The sequence below is a fragment of the Mauremys mutica genome, chromosome 9 (genome assembly GCF_020497125.1).
Source record: "Mauremys mutica isolate MM-2020 ecotype Southern chromosome 9, ASM2049712v1, whole genome shotgun sequence".
Lineage (NCBI taxonomy): Eukaryota > Metazoa > Chordata > Testudines > Geoemydidae > Mauremys > Mauremys mutica.
In genome coordinates this window covers 50,018,466-50,042,356 of record NC_059080.1, presented here as the reverse complement: position 1 = coordinate 50,042,356, position 23,891 = coordinate 50,018,466, and the positions used below count along the sequence as shown (strand labels likewise).

The 23,891-nt window shown below is 46.2% G+C and overlaps 2 protein-coding genes across 7 annotated transcripts; both read left to right on the top strand.

The window, feature by feature from the left end:
- Window positions 1–11: 11 nt before the first annotated feature.
- Window positions 12–23,891, top strand: CEP19 (centrosomal protein 19). Of its 6 annotated transcripts, none has more exons than XM_045030309.1 (4): window positions 111–125; window positions 638–774; window positions 22,264–22,464; window positions 22,807–23,890. In XM_045030309.1, exons 3-4 carry the CDS (start codon window positions 22,335–22,337, stop codon window positions 23,166–23,168), a joined length of 492 nt encoding a protein of 163 aa, XP_044886244.1. In that variant the 5' UTR covers window positions 111–125; window positions 638–774; window positions 22,264–22,334; the 3' UTR covers window positions 23,169–23,890. The 6 variants fall into 6 exon arrangements, with proteins under 6 accessions (XP_044886245.1, XP_044886248.1, XP_044886244.1 ...); XM_045030308.1 differs by lacking the exon at window positions 111–125 and adding an exon at window positions 135–293; XM_045030307.1 differs by lacking the exon at window positions 111–125 and adding an exon at window positions 10,836–10,930 and having other exon boundaries at window positions 453–774; window positions 22,807–23,891.
- Window positions 930–1,681, top strand: LOC123377412 (destrin). The gene has a single exon (XM_045030305.1). The coding sequence runs from the start codon at window positions 1,006–1,008 to the stop codon at window positions 1,426–1,428; it is 423 nt and encodes a 140-aa protein (XP_044886240.1). The 5' UTR covers window positions 930–1,005; the 3' UTR covers window positions 1,429–1,681.

Sequence of the window (23,891 nt, the reverse complement as noted above, 5' to 3'; positions counted from 1 at the left end):
CGTGTTGGGCAGCCCCGCTAGGGCCCTACAGCCGGTCCTGTTGCGGGAGGGGCGCGGGCTAGTTGTCATGGTACCCGAGAGGCCCGGGATGCTTATTGGCCGCCGACGTCTACGCCGAGGTTAGGGTATGTGGATCCCCAGGCCCGCCTGTAGCCAGGCCGCTGTCTGTCTGGAGGCGGTGGCGGCAGTGCCGGGGACTGCCCAGGCGCTGGCTACTCCCCGCCCTGGGGCTATAACCGGGCCCCCCCCCGGTTCCTCTGGGGCTATAGCTACCCCCACCCCCTACCCCCCTGGTAGTTATAGCCCTGGCTCCCCCCCCCCGGCTCCCCCCCCCCGTCCCGGGGCTCTAGCTACCTCCCCTCCTCCGCCCCCCCCCCGCCCTGGGGCTCTAGCTACCTCTTCTCCTCTGCCTCCCCCCCACCCCCCTGGGGCTCTAGCTACCTCTCCTCCTCTGCCTCCCCCCCACCCCCCTGGGGCTCTAGCTACCTCTCCTCCGCCTGCTTGCCGGCCCCCCGGTTCCTCTGGGGCTATAGCGACCCCCACCCCCTACCTACCTCATAGGTGTTGGGACTAAGGGTTCTGGGGAGGGGTACGGCAGCACCACCTGGTTTTAAGTGGTTTCCATCGTTTACAACAGTGGTTCTCAAGAGTGGTCTGTGGATAGTTCCCTCTAAGGGGCGTGCCTGGGTGGCCACACACCTAATTAGTGGAGCCCCGCAAGTATGATTACACTAAATAGGTGCCTGGACCCACCCTGGAGAAGACACATGTAAGGTGAGGCGGGGGGGGGGGAATAGGGTGTAGGTGGGAGGAGGCAGTGGGGTGAAAAAGGGGGGTGGGATTTGGGACGTGCAGGGCTGTGTTGGCCAAAGAAAGAGGCGATTTTTCCCAGCTCCAGGGCTGCAGCTGCCTGGGAGAGAGAGCCCTCCTTTCCAGTCTCAGCTCTGTCTGTGGAGTGAGGCAGCCGCTCCCTGGACTCCGAGCCCCGCCAGCCCCGCCGAGATCATGGCATCAGGAGTACAAGTGGCTGATGAAGTATGCCGTATCTTTTATGACATGAAAGTTCGGAAGTGCTCCACGCCAGAGGAAATCAAGAAAAGGAAGAAGGCAGTTATCTTCTGTCTCAGTGAAGACAAAAAGTGCATTATTGTGGAAGAAGGCAAAGAAATCCTGGTGGGAGATATTGGCGTAACGGTTTCTGATCCTTTCAAGCTGTTTGTGCAGATGCTCCCTGAAAAGGATTGCCGTTACGCCTTGTACGATGCAAGCTTTGAAACAAAGGAATCAAAAAAAGAAGAGTTGATGTTTGTCCTGTGGGCACCCGACCAGGCGCCTCTCAAGAGTAAGATGATCTATGCGAGCTCGAAGGATGCAATCAAAAAGAAATTTCAAGGCATAAAGCACGAATGTCAAGCAAATGGGCCATAGGACCTTAACCGAGCTTACATTGCCGATAAGCTAGGAGGCTCCCTAATCGTAGCCTTTGAAGGCTGTCCTGTGTAGATGCCATACAGTGCCACAACTCTACAAGCATTCCATGTTTTAATATATCAATTATGTAAAGCAACCATTCTAAACCAGGGTTTCACTAATGGTAGGGAAGCTGTCTGTCTTGTAGAATAAAGTAGACGTAGTTATGTACAAATGATCCTAAATAAATCAAGTCTAAGGAAAAAAAAAAAGCTCTGTTGTGAGGGAGAGACCTCTTCTTCCCAGCCCCAACTCAGGGGCTACCACGGCGGGGGAGAGAGAGCCCATCCATCGCACTAGAAAGGTAAGACTACTGATATTAAAATGAGTCGTGTGCTTTTATTTGTAGAACAAAAAAAGTTAATTATTAAGGTTTTTTTTAATATAGCACTTTTATCCAAAGTGTTTTACAATAGTTAGCTAATAGTACAAAAAACATTTGGAAATATCATTAAGTGGTCCGCTGAGACCCTCAGCAATTTTCAAGTGGTCTGAAAAAAAAGTTTGAGAACCACTGATTTATAGGGATTACAGTTTTGCTTAATGGCTTTCAGCGCTCTCACTATAAAAAATTGTTCCAGCACCTATGGCCCGTGTCATAGGTTTCTCCCCCACTTGGAGCTTTTGCCATTGTTTTGGGCTGCTCAACTTGGTTGGCCAAGTCTTCCCCCAGTAGCATGGGGATAGAATAATTGTCATAGACAGCCAAAGTCCACTTTCCTGACCAGCCTTTGTACTGGACAGGTAGTTCAGCCATAGGCAAGACAACCGCTTTTGACATGAAGGGGTAAATTGTCACTTTGGCTTCCTGCTTGATGAATTTGGGGTCCACGAAGGCTCGGTGGATAGCTGACACTTGTGCTCCAGTGTCTCTCCGTGCGATAACCTCCTTTCCATCCACTCTCAAAGTTTCCCTACGTTGTAAGGGTATTTGAGAGACATCTAGGTCCGGGTTTCTTTGGTGTGAAGGTGCAAGGAGTTGCACTCGGTTTGGGTTCTTTGGGCATTTGGCTTTGATATGCCCCACTTCATTGCATTTAAAGCATCGTCCCGCTGATGGGTCAGTGGATTGAGGTGGATTACTGGAGACTGGTGAGGTAGAAGAATAGATAGTTTGCGGCTTTCCTTGGGTTGTAGGTGTGGGCTTGATTGGCCCTCAATGGTAGGGTTTAGTGTCGGTGTGTACCCTGTGGGATTCGCTCCCCTTGACAGTAGCTTTCTTGTTTTCTGCCACAGCCATCCATTTGGCTCCAATCTCCCCTGCCTCAGTGAGATTTTTTTGGTTTTCCATCTTGTATGTAGCGTGTAATGTCCTCAGGAACCCCATCCAAGAACTGCTCCATCAGTATCAGGAGGTTTAGTTCGTCCATGGATTTAACATTGGCTCCTGATAACCAGGAAAAGTACTGCTTTTCAAGGTAGTGGGCGTGTTTTGGAAATGACACCTCTGGTTTCCATTTCTGGGCTCTGAAACGCTGACGGGCGTGATCAGGGGTTATGCCCATTCTGTATCTGGCCTTGGTTAGGAACAGTTTATAGTCGTTCATTTTGTCCTTAGGCATTTCAGCTGCCACCTCAGATAAGTCTCCGCAGAGCTGTGACCTCAGCTCTACCATGTACTGGTTTTCAGGGATGCTGTACCCAATGCAGGCCCTTTCAAAGTTTTCTAAGAAGGCCTCAACGTCATCACCTGTCCTGTAGGTGGGAAATCTTTTCCGAGAAGGATGATCAGTAGGTGGAAGAGGGGTTGGATTGGTTGGATCATTCTGCTTAGCCTTTTCTAATTCCAGAACCTGCTTCTGGATTTCCAGTTCTTTCTCTTTTAACTCCATTTGTCTCCTGTGGTCAGCCTCTTTGGCTTGTTGTTTCTCCATTTCTCTCTTGTGGGCAGCTTCTTCCCTGGCCATTTCTGCATTAAATAGTTCCATTCGTCTCTGATGTTCTTTGTCTTTTTCTGCAGCCTCCAGCCTGGCCAGGTCGAGTTTGTCAACTGTTTCACTGTTACTCATGTTTGTGTGCCTTCTGGTGCTGGCCACACCCCTCTGCAGTCAGGGAATTGGGTTGCTTGCTTCCCAGTTCCTACCCTGTCTACTTGCGACCGAATAGAAAGAAACAAAAGCTTTGCATTTGCATTTGGTGTTATGCTGATGTAGCTGGTTCACAGCTACCAACTGTGCTTTAGACTGAGAAAGAGAGAAAAAAAATGTCCCCCTCCTGGCTCAGGAGAACTAGACAAACCGGTTTAGCAAGTGCCTGTAGCAATTCCAAGTACCTCTCAGTAGGGGGTCTCTTCTAACAAAAGCCTTGTTAGAAAACCCTTGTCTGTTTGCCTTCGGGGTTTCTCTCTCTCCTAACCTGCATTCCGGCTTTAGGAGAAGAGAATAGCTCTCAATGACTCTCTGGCTCTTAATTTATCCCACCACTGCCACCATGTCATAGGATTCTCCCCCACTTGGAGCTTTTGGGTTCACAAGATGGGGACCTGCATGGACTCCCCTAAACTAAAATCCTAGTTTAGATCTGATATGCTGCCACCAGTCAGTTTTCTAAGTGTCTGACACACTGCCTGTTTTCCCAAACTTTCCCTGGGGAACACAGATTCAATCTCCCTGAATCTCTACACACAGGGAAGCAGCCCACTTCCCCCCTCCCTCTCTCCTAGCCACTCTGGAGAGATACACACCGATTCAACTCTGTGAATCAACCTCAGGAGGAACTCACTCTTCCCCGCTCCCCTTCCCTTGAATCTCCACAAGAGAAGGAATTAACCAAGTCCAAAGAAAAGAAAAGAATTTATTAAAAAGAACAAAAAAAGAAAGTACACTATCTCTGTCATACCAAGATGGAACAGTACACAGAGTCTAAATTATAAAACTGGAGAGAACTCCCCCTCCCCCTTTCTTTCTCAGTAAAAGCAAAGTACAGCAATAGAAATAAAGAGATTACTTCAGCAAAACACACAACTGCCAATGCAGAAATAAAAGTAAAAAAAATACTAGTTCACCTTTCTAATACTCACTAGACGACTGAATAGAAGAACAATACTGCAGAAACCTGGGAGGACTTGATTAAGATGTCTGGACTCCCTTAACTCCCAAGAGAGACTCTCTAAAAACAAAGAACAGAAAAAAAGCTTCCCTCCACAGAGATTTGAAAATATCTTGTCCCTGATTGGTCCTCTGGTCAGGTGGTCATCAGGTACTGCTTGTTAACCCAGTACAGGTAAGAGACCTTAACCCTTAACTAACTGTTTATGACAGCCTGCCCTCCACCTCACTGGGGTTATAGTTACCCCCACTCCCTGCTTTTCCCCTGCAATTCTACCTGCCCCGGCGTGCCCCCATCTCACTGGGGTCCTTTGTTACCCACACACACACTGGCTGCACCCTAGGGTTGTCAACTCTGACTGAAGCTATTCCAAGAGATTCTCCTCTTTCCCCCCCCCCCCATGACGTAATGTCATTTTCCTAAAATATCCTATTAAAATCTCCCAGATTGCTTTCAAGTAGTCACCAGGAGTTCAGTGCCAATTCTGGGAGACTCCAGGTCAATCCTGGAGGGTTAGCATGCCTACTGCACCCTCACACAAGCACTTGCTGCATACAGGCTCCCCTCAGGAGGATCCAGTCCTGAAAACAATTAAAGATCTCAAATTTTTAACAGTGACCCTGAGGACAGCGACTCCCATCCACTGGGTGGGCGGTGCTGTCCAACTCCACAGGGACACTCCAAGCTGGGCAATGCCCTGCAGCTCTTATTCAGAGATTAAAGTAAGAGGGGCTGAGGAAGCAGACCCCTCTCCTGTTCCTAGCTTCCATACAGCTGCTGCTCCTCCTCCTCTGCTTTTGCAGAGAGTTCCTCTCCTATTTCAGGTTACTTTAACTGCCAAACCAGGAGCTGGCAATGGGGGTACTGATGCTGCTTCCCACACTTGGCTACTGCTCTAGAGCAGACATGGGCAAACTATGGCCCACGGGCCGGCCTGGCCCCAAGCTCCTGGCCTGGGAAGCTAGCCCCCAGCCCCTCCCCTGCAACCTCAGCTCACTGCGCAATGCTCTGGGCTGTGTGGCTGCAAGCTCCTGGGGCAGCGCAGCTGCAGAGCCCAGCCTGACCCAGTGCTCTGTGCTGCGCGATGGCGTGGCTAGCTCCTGCTGGGTGATGTGGCTGCCTGTCCTGCTGCTCTGGGCAGTGCGGCTGTAGCGCTACCAGCCACCGGCTGCCCCCACCAATTTTTCCCAGCCCCGGAGCACCCACGGAGTTGGCGCCTATGCTTTCAGCAAGCAATGATTTCAATTTCCTTCCTCAGTGTTTCCCTTCCCAGCTCTGATGCCACAGAACCTTGCCTGTGCCCATTCCCTGTTCCCATTACCCTCCCCCCCAGCAAAACTATTCCAATTCTCCCTTCCCCCCACTTCCTGATTGACTGCAGACTATATAGTAAAACTTGAGTTGTGCTTAGCTATATCTTAACCAATCATTTTACTGAAATTTTAACTAACCAGTCCTAACCTATTGTAACATGATTATCTAACCAATTATATCCCACCACCAGGGGCGGCTCCAGGCCCCAGCACGCCAAGCGCGTGCTTGGGGCGGCATGTCGCGGGGGGGGGGGGGCGCGCTCTGCTGGTCGCTGGGAGGGCGGCAGGCGGCTCCGGTGGTCCACCAAAGCCGCGGGACCAGCAGACCTCGGGACTGGCAGAGCGCCCCCAGCGGCATGCCGCCCTGCTTGGGGCGGCGAAATGTCTAGAGCCGCCCCTGCCCACCACCTTAATTGGTTTACATTCAACAAAATTAATTATACAGCAGACGGAAACAACCACAGAACCAGAGACCATACAGATAAACAATAGGAAAGTGGGGACTACAGTAATAGAACAAAAATGAGGATTTCACACCCCAGCTATTGATAAGTGAGTTCTTGCCAGACAGGATGCTATCAAACTAAGATTTCTTTAAATCTTCTAGGCTTTTCCCTTTCTCTGGAGGTGATAGATTGGATCACCTTTTTAACAACCCAAAATTGCCTTATTTCAATGTAACTGGTGAGGATGTGACCGTAGGCTTCCCAGTTTTTGGCTGTCCCTGCTGTTTAGGGAAAGGCCTTAGTCTAAGGCCTTGTTCTTAGGTTATCATACTCGATTAGTATTTTTGAATCCACCTTGATTTTATTACATTTCTTATGTTGACTTTCTGTAATCTATATAGATGGCTAGGGAAGGAGGTAGGCTAGGGGACTGGCATCTTTTCACATTTTTAAAACTAAGGGCTGGTCTACACTACCACGGTAAATTGATCTAATTCAGTAGTTCTCAAACTGTGGTCCACGAGCTCCATTCAGGTGGTCCACAGATAGTTCCCTCTAAGGTGCGTGCCTAGGCGGCCACACACGAAAAAGAGTGAAGGGCCACCCATCTAATTAGTGGAGCTGCGTAGGTGTGGCTCCACTAATTAGGTGCCTGGACCCTGGAGAAGATGCACATGTAAGGTGAGGTGGCGGCCTTGGAGGTAAGGGTGAGGAGGCAGTGGGGTGAAAAGAGGGGATGGAGGGAATTTGGGATGTGCAGAGTTGTATCGGCCAGAGAAAGAGGTGACTTTCCCCAACTCCATGGCTGCGGCTGCCAGGGAGAGATGGTCCCCCTTCCCAGCCCCAGATCAGCGGTTGCAACAGCGGGGGAGAGAGGGCACATCCATCACATTAGAAAGGCAAGACTAGTGATATTAAAATATGAGTTGTGTGCTTTTATTTAATAGAACAAAAAGGTTTAATTATTATTACAGTATATACTCTTCATAAGCTGAATATTTTGGGTAAAAGAGTGATGCATCAAAGAGTGGGGGTCGGCATATAAACTGGTCTACACCAAAATTTGATGATTTTAAACTCTATGGAATCATTGAATATCTAATACATTGTCATTTTGTTTACCTGGAGCATCTGCAGGCGTGGAGCCCCTCAGCTCCCTGTAGCCGCGGTTCGCCGTTCCCAGCCAATGGGAGCTGTGGGAAGTGGAGCCACTTCCCGCAGCTCCCATTGGTTGGGAACAGCAAACCACAGACACTGGGAGCTGAGGGGCTCTGTGCCTGCAGATGCTCCAAGTAAACAAAACATCCTGACCTGCCAGTGGCTTACCCTGGCGGGCCGGGAGCCAAAGTTTTCCAGCCCCTGAAATATAGGGTCAGCTTATGAAAGGGTCATACAGTTTTTTCTGTTTTTACCTGACCATCTTGTGGGGTCGGCTTATAAACAAATGGGCTAATGAACGAGTATATTCGGTAATTTTTTTTTTTAAAATATAGCGCTTTTTTTATCCAAAATGCTTTACATTAAAAGAACATGAGTACTTGTGGCACCTTAGAGACTAACAAATTTATTTCAGCATAAGCTTTCATGGGCTACAGCTCACTTCTTCGGATGCATAGAATAGGGAACATACAGACGGGAGATATTTATACATACAGAGAACATGAAAAGATGGAAGTATGCATACCAACAGGAAGAGTCTAATCAATTGAGATGAGCTATCAGCAGCAGGAGAGAAAAAACTTTTGAAGTGATAATTGAGATGACCCATAGAAGGTGTGAGGAGAACTTAACAGAGGGAAATAGAATCCCCTAACCCCCCTGCTCTACTTGCGCTACATTGATGACATCTTCATCATCTGGACCCATGGAAAAGAAGCCCTCAAGGAATTCCACTGTGATTTTAACAATTTCCATCCCACCATCAACCTCAGCCTAGACCAATCCACACAAGTGGTCCATTTCCTAGACACTACTGTGCTAATAAGCGATGGTTACATAAACACCACCCTATACCGGAAATCCACTGACCGCTACACTTACCTACATGCCTCCAGCTTCCATCCAGGACATCACACGATCCATTGTCTACAGCCAAGCTCTAAGATACAACCATATTTGCTCCAATCCCTCAGACAGAGATAAACACCTACAGGATCTCTATCAAGCATTCTTAAAACAATAAATAATCCTGTGGCACCTTATAGACTAACAGACGTTTTGCAGCATGAGCTTTCGTGGGTGAATACCCACTTCTTCGGATGCAAGCTGCAAAACGTCTGTTAGTCTATAAGGTGCCACAGGATTATTTGCTGCTTCTACAGAACCAGACTAACACGGCTACCCCTCTGATTCTTAAAACAATACCCACCTGCTGAAGTGAAAAAACAGATTGACAGAGCCAGAAGAGTACCCAGAAGCCACCTACTACAGGACAGTCCCAACAAAGAAGATAACAGAACACCACTAGCCATCACCTACAGCCCCCAACTAAAACCTCTCCAGCGCATCATCAAAGATCTACAACCTATCCTTAAAGATGATCCCTCACTCTCACAGATCTTGGGAGACAGGCCAGTCCTAGCTTACAGACAGCCTCCCAACCTGAAGCAAATACTCACTAGCAACCGCACACCATACAACATAAACACTAACCCAGGAACCTATCCTTGCAACAAAGCCCGATGCCAGCTCTGTCCACATATTTATTCAAGTGACACCATCATAGGACCTAATCACATCAGCCACACCATCAGGGGCTCGTTCACCTGCACATCTACCAATGTGATATGCCATCATGTGCCAGCAGTGCCCCTCTGCCATTTACATTGGCCAAACCGGACAGTCTCTACGCAAAAGAATAAATGGACACAAATCTGACATGAGGAATCATAACATTCAAAAACCAATAGGAGAACACTTCAACTCCTCTAACCACTCAGTGACAGACTTGAAGGTGGCAATTTTGCAACAAAAAAACTTCAAGAACAGACTCCAAAGAGAGACTGCTGAACTCGAATTAATATGCAAATTAGATATAAAGTTTATTAGAGAATATTTAAAAATAAACGATACAACTTAGTTTTAAACAGAGACTGGGAATGGTTGGGTCATTACACTAATTGAATCTATTTCCCTCTGTTAAGTTCTCCTCACACCTTCTATGGGTCATCTCAATTATCACTTCAAAAGTTTTTTTTCTCCTGCTGATGATAGCTCATCTCAATTGATTAGACTCTTTCTGTTGGTATGCATACTTCCACCTTTTCATGTTCTTTGTATATATAAATATCTCCTGTCTGTGTGTTCCATTCTATGCATCCGAAGAAGTGAGCTGTAGCCCATGAAAGCTTATGCTGAAATAAATTTGTTAGTCTCTAAGGTGCCACAAGTACTCCTGTTCTTTTTGTGGATACAGACTAACACGGCTGCTACTCTGAAACCTGCTTTACATTAGTTAGCTAACGGTACAAACAACATTTGGAAAGATCATTTAAGTGGTCTACCAAGACCCTCAGCAATTTTCAAGTTGTCCATGGAAAAAAAAATTTGAGAACCACTGACCTAACTTACACAACTTCAGTTACGTGAATAATGTAATTGAAGTAGATGTAGTTAGATCCACTTATCGCGGTGGCTATACTGCACTATGTCGAAGGGAAGTTGACGGGAGACACTCTCCCATACGCTTCTCAGGGAAGTGGAGTACACAAATCAATGGGAAAGTGCTCTCCCATTGATTTAGCATGTCATCACCAGACCAGCTAAATTGACACTCGCTTCATTGATTGCAGCAGTGCTGATCTACTGGTAAGTGTAGACAAGCCCTCAAAGGGAAATAGGATCTGTGTCCACTATGTTGTATTCTATGATGGGAGTGATCATCTGCAGCAAAGGTGTTCTTGATCTTTGAGTCTCCATTGGTATTCTGGTCTACTCAATAGAAGTGGGAATTGTGAACATAGATACCCAGGCATGGGAAAGCATTTGGAAGAGTATCATCAGCCTATAAGGCAGTTAGTTTAGGGACAGAGGAATTGCCATATCTGACTGGCAAACCATCTAGTCTGGTAGTCTGCCTTTGAGAATAGCCAATAGCAAATGCTTCAGAGGAGAAACAAGAAATGCTGTGTATTTCAGAGCACTTTACAAAGAAGGTCAGTTTCATTATTCCCATTTTACAGATGGGGAAAGTGAGGAACAGAGAGGCAAAGTGACTTAAAAAGAAATGTTTCTTCCTAACCTCACTCAGTTAGTGACTGTTTTATGCCATGAAGCATGAGAGTTTATATTCCTTCTAACTTGAAAAGAAAATCCCATCCAATGTAAATGTGGATGTTCTTGTTTTGTCTACTAATTTTTAAGTCCTACTAAAATGTTGGCCTTGGTGAATATCTTGTGGCAGTACACTCCAAAGAAGCATTTCCATCTTCTACTTTTAAATTTCCTACTATTCAGTTAAATTGAGAATATCATTGTTCTTGTATTATGAGAGAAGGAAAATAAGTGGGTCCAATTTATTTTCTTTATCTACTATCTATTATTTATATACTTCAATCAGTGTGCAGGAGGCACTGGGAGAGAGAGAGAGGAGATGATCAGCGGGGTCGCTGGCGGGCGGGCGGTGCTGAAGGGAGGAGAGCTTGGCTGCCGGTGGTGAGTCGGCATCTATGCCAGTCTTTTTAGTCTCTTCTCATATGGAATCTTTTGGTGCCTCTGTTTAATTTTTGTCCCCCATCTGACTCTTCCTCTCCCCTATGAGTTATTAACAATCTGCTATATAGATATGATTTGCAAAATGTTGGCAGGTTTCTTAAGAGGAGGATCTAATCTATTCTGGAAATTAGGGCCGTCGATTAATCACGATTATTTTTAAATCGAGATTAATTTTTGAGTTAATCACATGAGTCAACTGCGATTAATCTCAGTTTTAATTGTACAGTTAAGGAATAGAATACCAATTGAAATTTCTTAAATATTTTTTGATGTTTTTCTACATCTTCAAATAAATTGATTTCAATTACAACACAGAATACAAAGTGTACAGAGCTCACTTTATATTTATTACAAATATTTGCACTCTAAAAATGATAAACAAAAGAAATAGTATTTTTCAGTTCCTCATACAAGTACTGTAGTGCAATCTCTATCGTGAAAGTGCAACTTACAAATGTAAATGTTATATAACTGCACTCAAAAACAAAACAGTGTAAAACTTTAGCACCTTCAAGTCCACACAGTCCTACTTCTTGTTCAGCGAATTGTGAAGATAAACAAGTTTGTTTAAATTTACGGGACATAATGCTGCCTGCTTCTTATTTACAGTGTCACCTGAAAGTGAGAACGTGTTCACATGGCACTTTTGTAGCCAGCATTGCAAGGTATTTGCGTCAAATATGCTAAACATTCGTATTCCCCTTCATGCTTCGGCCACCATTCCAGGGGACATGCTTCCATGCTGCTGTCACTCGTTTAAAAGAATAATGCATTAATTAAATGTGTAACTGAACTCGTTGGGGGAAAATTGTATGTCTCCTGCTCTGTTTTACCCACATGCTGCCATATATTTCATGTTATAGCAGTCTCCGATGATGACCCAGCACATGTAGTTTGTTTTAACACTTTCACTGCAGATTTCACAAAACGCAAAGAAGGTACCAGTGTGAGATTTCTAAAGATAGCTATGGCACTCGAACCAAGATTTAAGAATCTGAAGTGCCTTCCAAAATCTTAGAGGGACGAGATGTGGAGCATGCTTTCAGAAGTATTAAAAGAGCAACACTCCGATGTGGACACTACAGAACTTGAACCACCAAAAAAGAAAATCAACCTTTTGTTGGTGGCATCTGACTCAGATAATGAAAATGAACATACATCAGTCCACTCTGCTTTGGATTGTTATCAAGCAGAATTTGTCATCAGGTGTTGATCCTGCTTTGAGCAGGGGATTTGACTAGATGACCTTCTGAGGTCTCTTCCAACCCTAATAGCCTATGATTCTATGATCAGCATGGACGCATGCCCTCTGGAATGGTGGTTTTAGCATGAAGGGACATATGAATATTTACGTGCCAAATGCCCTAAAGATCTTGTGATGCCAGCTACAACAGTGCCATGCAAATGCCTGCTCTCGCTTTCAGGTGACATTAAAAACAAGAAGCAGGCAGCATTATCTCCGGTAATGTAGACAATCGTGTTTGTCTGGGGGATTGGCTGAACAAGAAATAGGACTGAGTGGACTTGGAGTCTCTAAAGTTTTACATTGTTTTATTTTTTAATGCAGTTTTTCACCCACGAAAGCTCATGCTTCAATACGTCTGTTAGTCTATAAAGTGCCACAGGACTCTTTGCAGTTTTTTTTACATAATTCTACATTTGTAAATTCAGCTTCCATGATAGAGATTGCACTACAGTACTTGTATTAGGGTGAATTGAACAATACTATTTCTTTTTTACAGTGCAAATATTTGTAAAAATATAAACTGAGCACTGTACACTTAGTACTGTGTTATAATTGAAATCAATATTTGAAAATGTAGAAAACATCCAAAAATATTTAAATAAGCAGTATTTGATTAACTGCACAATTAATTGCACAAATTATTTTTTTAATTGTGCGATTAATCATGATTTATTTTTTTATTCACTTGACAGCCCTACTGGAAATACAAAACAAAAAACCCCAGGGATCTTAATTTCATACATGTTGGAGTTTTGTGTTCAAAACTCTCTCTAAATAGGTGGAATAGAGAATACTGGTGTCTGAGTTTGGGACAGAGGGGAAGACAAAAGAATTGATTGAACAACTAGGGTAATCAGAGCTATGTTTATCAGTTCTAATTTTTTTTTCCCACAACAAAATATATACCTTTTAAAAATCCTCCTTTGGCTGGTTGATTTTACATATACATGTTCATGTTGCTTTAATGTTGCAGGAACTGTTTCATTGTAATTTCACAGTTTTCTGCATGTTAGTTCTACATTTTATTTTCCACAGACTTATTTTCAAATCTGCACAAATAAACCTAGAGCAAAAATTATAATTTAGTCCCTATGCAGATGTAACCCTTCTGCCAGGTGGATCCAGCAGCAACAAGGGCCGGGTTCAGTATCTAGGGGTTCCTTTTCAACAATACAACACAAAACTGGCTCGAGCCCCCACCCAGTGCCCTGTGATAATTACACACCACCCCCTGGGTGCCTCTAAGAGGCAATGTTTCCCCTATCCAAGCTCAGAGTCTGAGTGTAGCAAAACTTTTAATAAAAGGAGGGAATTAACTCAGCATTAATTTGGGAAAACACTGCAACTAGGGTTCATAAACCCAAACCATGAGCAAAAGCCCCCCCCCCCCCAAGTAAGTTGAGCAGTTTCCTTTTCCTCTCGGGTCTTAAGTCCAGCAACCCAAGAGTCCCCTTAACGTGCCCATCCCTTCTCTGTGCCCCACTCAGTTGCTGTCCTTGCTGGGTGCAGCCTCAGAGTTCAGAGATTCATCCACAGAGTTCACCTCTCATCCTGTGTGGAAGGTGGGCAGGGAGGGGAGATAAGGAGGCATCTTACATGCTGCACGGCTCGTCACCCCAGTGGCCAGTTGCCACACATCTGCAGGGCTCTGCCCTCTCCACCAGCTTCTCTGCTGACTGCTTCCCATGCCTCTCCACCAGCTGCCCTACTGGCCACTCACCAAGATATCTTCAGGAACCTCCTACACTTAACACAGCTCTCAGTGATTTCAGCTGTTAGTGAGGGAGCCTCACTGCTGGTGCATGCTAGGCAGTCTTTTGCAATAGAGACATTGTCCCAATGTAGGACTAATACTTAGACCTAGGTATCTGTGATTTCAGCTCTGTAGTGTGCAATAAAACTCTTAATTAACTCTTATTATACCATGACAAGAGGCAGGGTCAAATGGTGTCCCCTGCCTAGTGAGTGCCATTTAAGTGAGGGTGAGTCCCTCCATTGGGGTATGCCATGTATAGTTCTGCTGCCCTCGGTTCACAAAACAAGGATAAACAACCCTATATTACTCCTGCTCCAATAACAAGGAGACTGGGAATCCAACACCAGCCACAAGTGATCTTTTGGGCAAGCAATCCCATCATGCTGAGCACCTAAGCGGGGTGGGGGGAGTGGGGGTGTCCATGCGAATGAGATCAGCATCTGAAGTCTTTTTCCACAGCTCACCACTAGATGTCAGGGGAGAGCTCATTCAGACTGCTTACACAGACACGTTGTCTCCTCCCCTTAATTCAAACCTTGTGCCTTGGTTTTAATCCAACCCGTCATAAATAACAAGAAACACTGGTCTACAATTTGAGAAGTCATCTGCTTCAGAGATAAAATGTGCTATTTATTATGTATTTTGATGTGCTGAATTCAAATATGACAATTAAAACAACTGATTGGCTACTGTTTCTAAGGCCTGGTCTACACTAGGAGTTTGTCGAATTTAGCAGCGTTAATTCGATTTAACCTTGCAGCCGTCCACACCAGGAAGCTAATTAGTTCGACCTAGAGGGCTCTTTAGTTCGAATTCGGTACTCCACCCCGACGAGGGGAGTAGTGCTAAATTCAACATGGCTATGTCGAGTTAGCCTATGTGTGGACGGAAATCGACCTTAGTAGCTCCGGCAGCTATCCCACAGTGCACCACTCTGTTGACGCTCTGGACAGCAGTCCGAGCTCAGATGTTCTGACCAGCCATACAGGAAAAGCCCCGGGAAAATTTGAATTCCTTTTCCTGTTTGGCCAGTTTGAATCTCAATTCCTGGTTGGACATCGGGGCGAGCTCAGCAGCACCAGCAACGATGCAGAGCTCTCCAGCAGAGGGGTCCATGCAATCTCAGAGTAGAAAGAGGGCCCCAGCATGGACTGACCGGGAAGTCTTGGATCTGATCGCTGTGTGGGGCGATGAGTCTGTGCTTTCGGAGCTGCGCTCCAAAAAACGGAATGCAAAGACCTACGAGAAGGTCTCCAAAGCCATGGCACTCAGAGGATACAGCCGGGATGCAACGCAGTGCCGCGTGAAAATCAAGGACCTGAGACAAGGCTACCAAAAAATCAAAGCGGCAAACGGACGCTCCGGAGCCCAGCCCCAGACATGCCGCTTCTACGAGGCACTGCATGCCATTCTCGGTGGGTCTGCCACCACTGCCCCACCAGTGACCGTGGACTCTGAGGATGGGATAGTGTCGAGGGGCAGTTTCTCGGCGATGTTCGCGGATGGGGAAGATGAGGAAGGGTTTGTGGAGGACGAGGCAGGCGACAGCGCTTACAATACTGATTTCCCCGACAGCCAGGATCTCTTCATCACCCTCACAGAGATCCCCTACCAACCCTCCCCGGCCGTTAACCCGGACTCTGAATCAGGGGAAGGATCAGTCGGTAAGTGCTATAAACATGTAAACATTTATTTTTTTAAAAAACAGGAATAAAAACTATATGAAAAGAAGGTCAATGCATATGGGGATAGAACAGAAATCCTCTTGGGAGAGTTCCAAGCTCTCGTAGAGGTACTCAAAGCCTCCGCAGGAGGTTCCTGGGGAGAGGTGCCTTATTGGGTGCTCCGTGGAAGCACACTCTTCCGCGCCAGGCTATCCTCACGTACAGTGGGAGCATTGCCTCCACGAGCATGGCAGCATAGGGCCCTGGTCTGTGCAGGGTTTCACGCAGCATACGCTCTGTCTGTCTTAGTGACCCGCCTCAGGGTGATCTCGCTCGGCGACTGCTGCATCTAATTAGGGGAATTAGTGTAATGTTACTAGTGGGAATGCTTCACTTTTCCTTTGCATAACAATAAGCGTTGTTTAACAGCCACGTGGTGGAGGCTGCAGAGGGAAAGCATACAGGGATCTTTCCCGGGGACAGCCGCGAGGAACAGGGTCAGAGTTTATGATTTCAGGATTGCCTGCAGCAGGAGGGCACTGCTATACATTAACTTTTAAGCAGCCTAAAGTTTACGGCTTACCGGGCCTGGCTGCTACACGGATTCTGCTGTCCTGCTCCATTTGTCTGTTCTCCAGTGCAAGACCCCAGGCAATGAAAGCGAATGCCGAAAATTCGAACTTGTCCTGAGAGCGCATGAGATAGGTGCCGTGTATGGTATTGTTCACATAGACAGACTAGACTGTGTTCAGTGTTCGCAAACATGTATCTTTGCAAGGAAATCACTTCCTTTTTCCCCATCACACAGCTGCGGCTGTTTCCCGACCTGCCCCGGCATCCCCCTCACAGAGGCTGGCAAAGATTAGGCGGTGAAAGGCGGGACGAGATGTTCGCTGAACTGATGGCCTGCTCCAGAGCCGAGGCGGCCCAGCAGAGCCAGTGGAGGGAGACCCTCTCTCAGTACCAGTGCTCACACAGCGAACAGGAGGACAGGTGGCGGCAGGAAGACCAGCAGTCGACTCAAACGCTACTTGGCCTAATGAGGGAGCAAACGGACACGCTCCGGCGCCTTGTGGATGTTCTGCAGGACCGCAGGCAGGAGCAGAGAGCCCCCCTGAACTGTATCTGCAACTGCCCTCCCCCGCCACAAAGTCCTGTCCCCCCCTCACCCAAAATAACAAGAAGGAGAGGCGCTAGGGGCCGTGAAAACTGTCACTCCACCCCAGCAGAGCGCTCATGTACCAAACAGCTCTCATTCCCTAAAGTTTGAGAATTGCTTCCCTTCCTGGCTCACCCAATCCCAAATCCCAGTTTCATCCCCCAACTGTGTAGTTGAGTATTAAAAATAGTTTGCTGTTAATTCCTTTTTCTGTCATGTTTCTTTGCAGAAGACTTTGTGTGAAGGGGGGGGAGGGGTTTGTTAATTGCATAGGACAGCCACCATTACCAGGGTACAGACATGGGGGCAGGATCAACAGCAGGTCACACAGAGAGTGCAGTCACTAGGCACCGGGGTCAGTCTGGGAGGTGTCTGCTGCCCCAGGTCAGTCTGGGAGGTGTATGCTGCCCCAGGGTCCTAGCACCTGGCATCCACAAATGGCAAGGCAGGCTGCCCTTACCATGCCCTTCCACCCTAGCCATGAGCCTCTCCAATGCCCTGAGCCCCAGCCAGAGCCCTCATCCCCCTACACCTACTCACCCTTCCCACACACCCCTCACCTCTTCCTGCAAACCCACCCCTTCCTGCACACCCTCCTGTAACCGTCCTCCCCCCGGAGACCACTATAGGAGCAGGAGCCTGTCAGTCCTCGAGTGTAGAAGCGGTCTGTACATCACTGCACACCGTACCCACCACAGTCTGCGTCCCTGTTTGAACCCTTTAACGCAAATTTGTTAGTAAAGAAAACTTTGTTAATTAACAATGTTCCATTAACTTTATTTTTAAACGTCTGTTGGAAGGGGGGAAACCTGGTGAACGGGGTATGTAACCGCAAAAAAAAGTCAATAGTAACAAACAGGGGCAGGTTCAGCTTCTCTGTAAAGAGACTGGACAGTCATAGGTTACCCTGCTCTCTGAGGAACCTAGCTTTCATAGCCTCCCGACTGCACAGCGCTTCCCGCTGGGCTCTTCTAATCGCACGGGTGTCTGGCTGAGCGTAATCAGCAGCCAGGCGATTTGCCTCAACCTCCCACCCCGCCATAAAGGTCTCCCCCTTGCTCTCACAGAGATTGTGGAGCACACAGCAAGCTGCAATAACAATGGGGATATTGGTTTCGCTGAGATCCGAGCGAGTCAGTAAGCTCCTCCATCTCCCCTTGAGACGTCCGAAAGCACACTCCACCACCATTCTGCACTTGCTCAGCCGGTAGTTGAAGAGTTCTTTGTCACTGTCCAGGGCGCCTGTATAGGGCTTCATGAGGCAGGGCATTAGCAGGTAGGCTGGGTCCCCGAGGATCACTGTAGGCATCTCCACATCCCCAACAGTTATTTTGTGGTCCGGGAAGAAACTACCTTCCTGCAGGCGTCTAAACAGACAAGAGTTCCTGAAAACACGCGCGTCATGAACCTTGCCCGGCCACCCGACCTAGATGTTGGTAAAACGTCCCCTATGGTCCACCAGTGCTTGCAGCACCATTGAAAAGTAGCCCTTTCGGTTAATATACTGGCTGGCCTGGTGGGCCGGTCCCAGGATAGGGATGTGAGTCCCATCTATAGCCCCACCGCAGTTTGGGAATCCCATCGCGGCGAAGCCATCTATGATGACCTGGACGTTTCCCAGGGTCACTACCTTTGAGAGCAGTAGGTCAACGATTGCGTGGGCTACTTGCATCACAGCAACCCCCACGGTAGATTTGCCCACGCCAAAGTGGTTCGCTACTGACCGGTAGCTGTCTGGTGTTGCAAGTTTCCAGAGGGCTATGGCTACTCGCTTCTGCACAGTCAGGGCTGCTCGCATGCGGGTGTCCTGGCGCTTCAGGGCAGGGGACAGCAAGTCACAGAGTTCAAGGAAAGTGCCCTTACGCATCCTGAAGTTTCGCAGCCACTGTGATTCATCCCAGACCCGCAGCACTATGCGGTCCCACCAGTCCGTACTTGTTTCCCGGGCCCAGAATCGCCGTTCCACAGCATGAACGTGACCCATTGCCACCATGATCTCCGCGGCGCGGGATCCCGTGCTTTGTGAGAGGTCTGTGCCACTCTGACACTTCATGTCCTCACCGCGCTGCCGGAGCCTCCTCGCCCGATTTCTCAGCAGCTGACTGTGAAAGAGGTGGACGATAAGGTGCAAGGAGTTGACAACGGCCATAAGTGCAGCGATGATCGCAGCGGGCTCCATGCTCGCAGTGCTGTGGCATCCGCGCTGTCACTGACCAGAAAAGTGCGTGAACAGATTTCCCGCAGGCGCTTTCAGGGAGGGAGGGCGGGTGGGAGTGACGGTTGAATGACGACAGTTACCCAAAACCACCCTCGACACATTTTTCCCCCAGCAGGCATTGGGGGCTCTACCCAGCATTCCAATGGGAAGCGGGGACTGCGGGAACTGTGGGATAGCTGCCCAGAATGCACCGCTTCCAATGTCGACGCTTGCCCCGTTAGTGTGGACTCACAAAGTCGAATTAGTGTCCTTAGTGTGGATACACAAATTCAACTTCATAAGGTCGAATCCACAAATTCGACCTAAGTTAAATCGAACTACTCTTGTAGTGTAGACATACCCTAAGTTATGTAAGTTTTTACATTTTATGTCTATGTATGTTGTGTAGATAGTAGAGTTTTAATCATAAATTGTAAACCTAGGTCTTTTCATGTGTTTATGGTTGCTTTACATAATATTTCACCTGTCCTGTTTATGTCACACTTTAAAAATCAGCAAAAGGGTTATATAACAAATTTATTATGAAACAAAAGGCAAAAAACTATTATGTACATAGTTTAGTCCTATTCAGTGTCTACTCGGCGCTTCTTGGCTTGTCTCTTGTATTCATTAAATGGAGCATCTCTTGTCACTGTCCAGCAATAGTCTGCAAGCATTGATGGGCTCCATTTGCCCTGATAGCGTTTCTCCATTGTTGCAATGTCCTGGTGAAATCGCTTGCTGTGCTCGTCGCTCACTGCTCCGCAGTTCGGTGGAAAAAAATCCAGATGAGAGTGCAAAAAATGTATCTTTAGTGACATGTTGCAACCAAGGCTTTTGTATGCCTTGAGGAGGTTCTCCACCAACAACCTGTAGTTGTCTACCTTGTTGTTTCCGAGAAAATTTATTGCCACTAACTGGAAGGCTTTCCATGCCGTCTTTTCCTTGCCACACAGTGCATGGTCAAATGCATCATCTCGAAGAAGTTCACGAATCTGAGGACCAACAAATACACCTTCCTTTATCTTAGCTTCACTTAAGCTTGGAAATTTTCCACGGAGGTACTTGAAAGCTGCTTGTGTTTTGTCAATGGCCTTGACAAAGTTCTTCATCAGACCCAGCTTGATGTGTAAGGGCGGTAACAAAATCTTCCTTTTTTCAACAAGTGGTGGATGCTGAACACTTTTCCTCCCAGGCTCCAATGACTGTCGGAGTGGCCAATCTTTCTTGATGTAGTGGGAATCTCTTGCACGACTATCCCATTCGCAGAGAAAACAGCAGTACTTTGTGTATCCAGTCTGCAGCCCAAGCAAGAGAGCAACAACCTTCAAATCGCCACAAAGCTGCCACTGATGTTGGTCATAGTTTATGCACCTCAAAAGTTGTTTCATGTTGTCATAGGTTTCCTTCATATGGACTGCATGACCAACTGGAATTGATGGCAAAACATTGCCATTATGCAGTAAAACAGCTTTAAGACTCGTCTTCGATGAATCAATGAACAGTCTCCACTCATCTGGATCGTGAACGATGTTGAGGGCTGCCATCACACCATCGATGTTGTTGCAGGCTACAAGATCACCTTCCATGAAGAAGAAAGGGACAAGATCCTTTTGACGGTCACGGAACATGGAAACCCTAACATCACCTGCCAGGAGATTCCACTGCTGTAGTCTGGAGCCCAACAGCTCTGCCTTACTCTTGGGTAGTTCCAAATCCCTGACAAGGTCATTCAGTTCACCTTGTGTTATGAGGTGTGGTTCAGAGGAGGAGGATGGGAGAAAATGTGGGTCCTGTGACATTGATGGTTCAGGACCAGAAGTTTCATCCTCTTCCTCATCTGACTCAAGTGAGAATGATTGATTCTGGTGCATCAGGAACCGGCAGTCCTTCTCCATAGGGTACTGGGCGTATAGCTGATGGAATGCTTGGATAATGCACAGTCCACTTTTTCTTCTTTGACACACCTTTCCCAACTGGAGGCACCATGCAGAAGTAACAATTGCTGGTATGATCTGTTGGCTCTCTCCAAATCATTGGCACTGCAAAAGGCATAGATTTCCTTTTCCTGTTCAACCACTGGCAAAGATTTGTTGCACAAGTGTTGCAGCATATGTGTGGGGCCCATCTCTTGTCCTGATCTCCAATTTTGCAGCCAAAATAAAGGTGATAGGCTTTCTTAACCATAGTGGTTATACTGCGCTTTTGTGATGCAAAAGTCACTTCACCACAAACATAGCAGAAGTTATCTGCACTGTTCACACAAGTATGAGGCATCTCTGCTCACTTTGGCTAAACAGAAGTGTCCCTTTGCAAAATCAAACACTGACAAATGAGAGCATGACACTGTATGATTTCTAGAGCTGATATAGGGCAATTTGTTCAGCAGAGTGATGTAAGCTTCGTTATGATTGCATCATCCATGACTTCTAGGAATAACATGATGCAATTCATCTCATGTATGATGCAATACCAGCTTCAGATTGCATCATTCATTGTTTTGCCTAAAAAGCAAGTACTGTCCAAACCCAGTCATAGATTTATTCATAGATCCAGTCAAAGATGTATTTTAGTCATTTATGGTTTAAATTGAGATCCCTTCCCTTTATAACTCACTTATCCTCCGCTATTCCCAAGTCAAGGGTTGTATATACTGACCCAGTAGAATAACTTGAAAACTAGAGCCAATCAACAATTTTAAGCATCATTTTCTTTCTCAGTGACCCAGAATTAGTAAAGTTTGACTACATTTATTTCAGAAGCATTTTGGCTGTAGAGCAGTGAAATCAAAATAGTTGGTGGGAAAAAAGGTTTTAAAATGGTTAAATAACTATGAGCTTTTCCAGATCAAAGGCTGTAATTTGCAGTGGAGTATTGTTAATGAAAAAGTCTCTAATGCACTGGTGTGTTGTATGATATTTTCCATTTTTTTAATAAAAAGGAATCTTTGGGCCTCCATTTGGCTATGTGGTACCCTCATCGAGCCCGGGGCACAAAAACTATGACATGTATACATCAAAACAACCCAGACTCAGATGCAGAGTTAACAAATCTGGAAATCAACAGCTGGTTATTACTGTGCCCCCCCCACCCCCCAGGACACTGATTGAGCAAAGGATTTAAGCACACATTCAAACTTATACAGAGGTTAAGTGCTTTTCTGAGTCAGAACTGCTATAACCCTGATCAGAAAGCACCCTTGAATTAAACTGATGCTGCTCTTATTTTATGTTTTCCTTTTTCTTTTGCAGTAAACATTGAAGCACACACCTAGTAGAACTCTGTAAGATTTCATTTTGTTCAGCCAGTAGCATGAGCTGGGATGACTTACGTTGCAAAGAAGTGTGGCATTCGCTTTCAGCCTCCATCCGTTATCCTGATCTATGAAGATAAAAACAAGGATAGAGCACGCCAGCGCATCATGCCTATCCGAAACTTCTCCAAGTTCTCAGGTACGGTATGTTTAATTTTGGCATCCCACAACCTCCTTCTGCAAAACAGCAAAGGGGCAGGAAGGGGGAGAAATGGCAACTGGGCACCTCTTCAGGGACTGGTAGGTTTCTTCTTACCAGCTCTGCATGGGAGGTTGTGTAGTAGGACTACTCTCTGGAGGTGAAATACCCAGTGTCCTCTAGGCTTGGAGATCAAGCCAGGAAGCTTCCCAATCTGAGCTGTCTAGTTTAAAAATTAGTACTGGCACTCCTAGGGCAGCAGAGAATCTTTGGGTAAAGAGCATTTATTTAAGAATTGTGTGCTTGAGGCAGTAATTCTTGAGGACGGGTTCCCCCCCCCAGATTGCAGCAGGGCTGCAGAACAGCTGAAGAATAACCCTCGGCACAAGGCTTACCTACAAGGGGTCTCACTGCAGCAGCTACAGAAGTTATACAGTTTGCTAAGATGCCACTTGCAGGGAAAGAGTTTGGCCCAGAGCTTGGAGCAGATTCAGCAAGAAGAGACCATTGACCCAGAGGAGGACCTGAACAAACTAGATGACAAGGAGCTGGCAAAAAGGAAGAGTATCATGGATGAGCTGTTTGAAAAGAACAGGAAGAAGAAGGATGACCCAGATTTCACCTACAATGTTGAGGTTGAGTTCCCACAAGATGATCAGCTGGAATCCTGTGGCTGGGATGCAGAGTCGGACAATGAGTTCTGATAATGGACAAGGCCTCCTAGATAATCAGTATGGAGAGAACGAACCCATATTTTCATTACACAGAGAGCACAGTTACTGTGTCCATGATATCGCATCAGTCTACCAAGCTTGACTGACACTGTTTACAAGCCATACAACTGATGCATTTTACATTGGTAAATAAGAGATCGGTGCCTATGGTGTTTTAGCAGTTTGGGGAATAGACAAACAATTTTTTAAGTCTTACGTGAAGCCTGATAAAAAGGGACATGGGGATATTAAATTATTTTTAAAGGGTTAGATTTGTAGCTCTTAAGTAACTGAAATAATTTTAAATCTGTCTTTAAGCATTTGTTTGTCTACATTTCATTCATGTTTGGCAAGGAAACTAGATGGGTTATTTTTGTTTCTATTCAATTTTATTTTCGTCATTAAAATACAGTGTTAAAGTTGCAAATCTTTGCATCTAACTCAGGAGAAGAAACATTCAGATTCTTATTGCAAATGTAGTATTTTGTTATTAGTTAGGCTTTAACTGTCTTAATATATACTCTAAACAAATCAATATTGCAGTGAAAATCTTACCTTTAGATTTCTTGAGTTGTGTTTAAATCCACAATCTGTGTTCCATGAATGTACATTTTTGTATTTAAGAAATAAAATATTTAGAAAACAGATTAACCTTGGAGATATCATTGACATTTGCAGTGGGGGGAGAGATAGGTCAGTGGCTTGAGCATTGGC

Coding starts and splice junctions, on each gene's coding strand:
- LOC123377412 (XM_045030305.1), top strand. CDS start 1,006: ATGGCATCAGGAGTACAAGTGGCTGATGAAGTATGCCGTATCTTTTAT.
- CEP19 (XM_045030310.1), top strand. CDS start 22,335: ATGACTTACGTTGCAAAGAAGTGTGGCATTCGCTTTCAGCCTCCATCC. Junction 22,465..22,806: donor AAACTTCTCCAAGTTCTCAG/GTACGGTATGTT, acceptor TCCCCCCCCCAG/ATTGCAGCAGGGCTGCAGAA.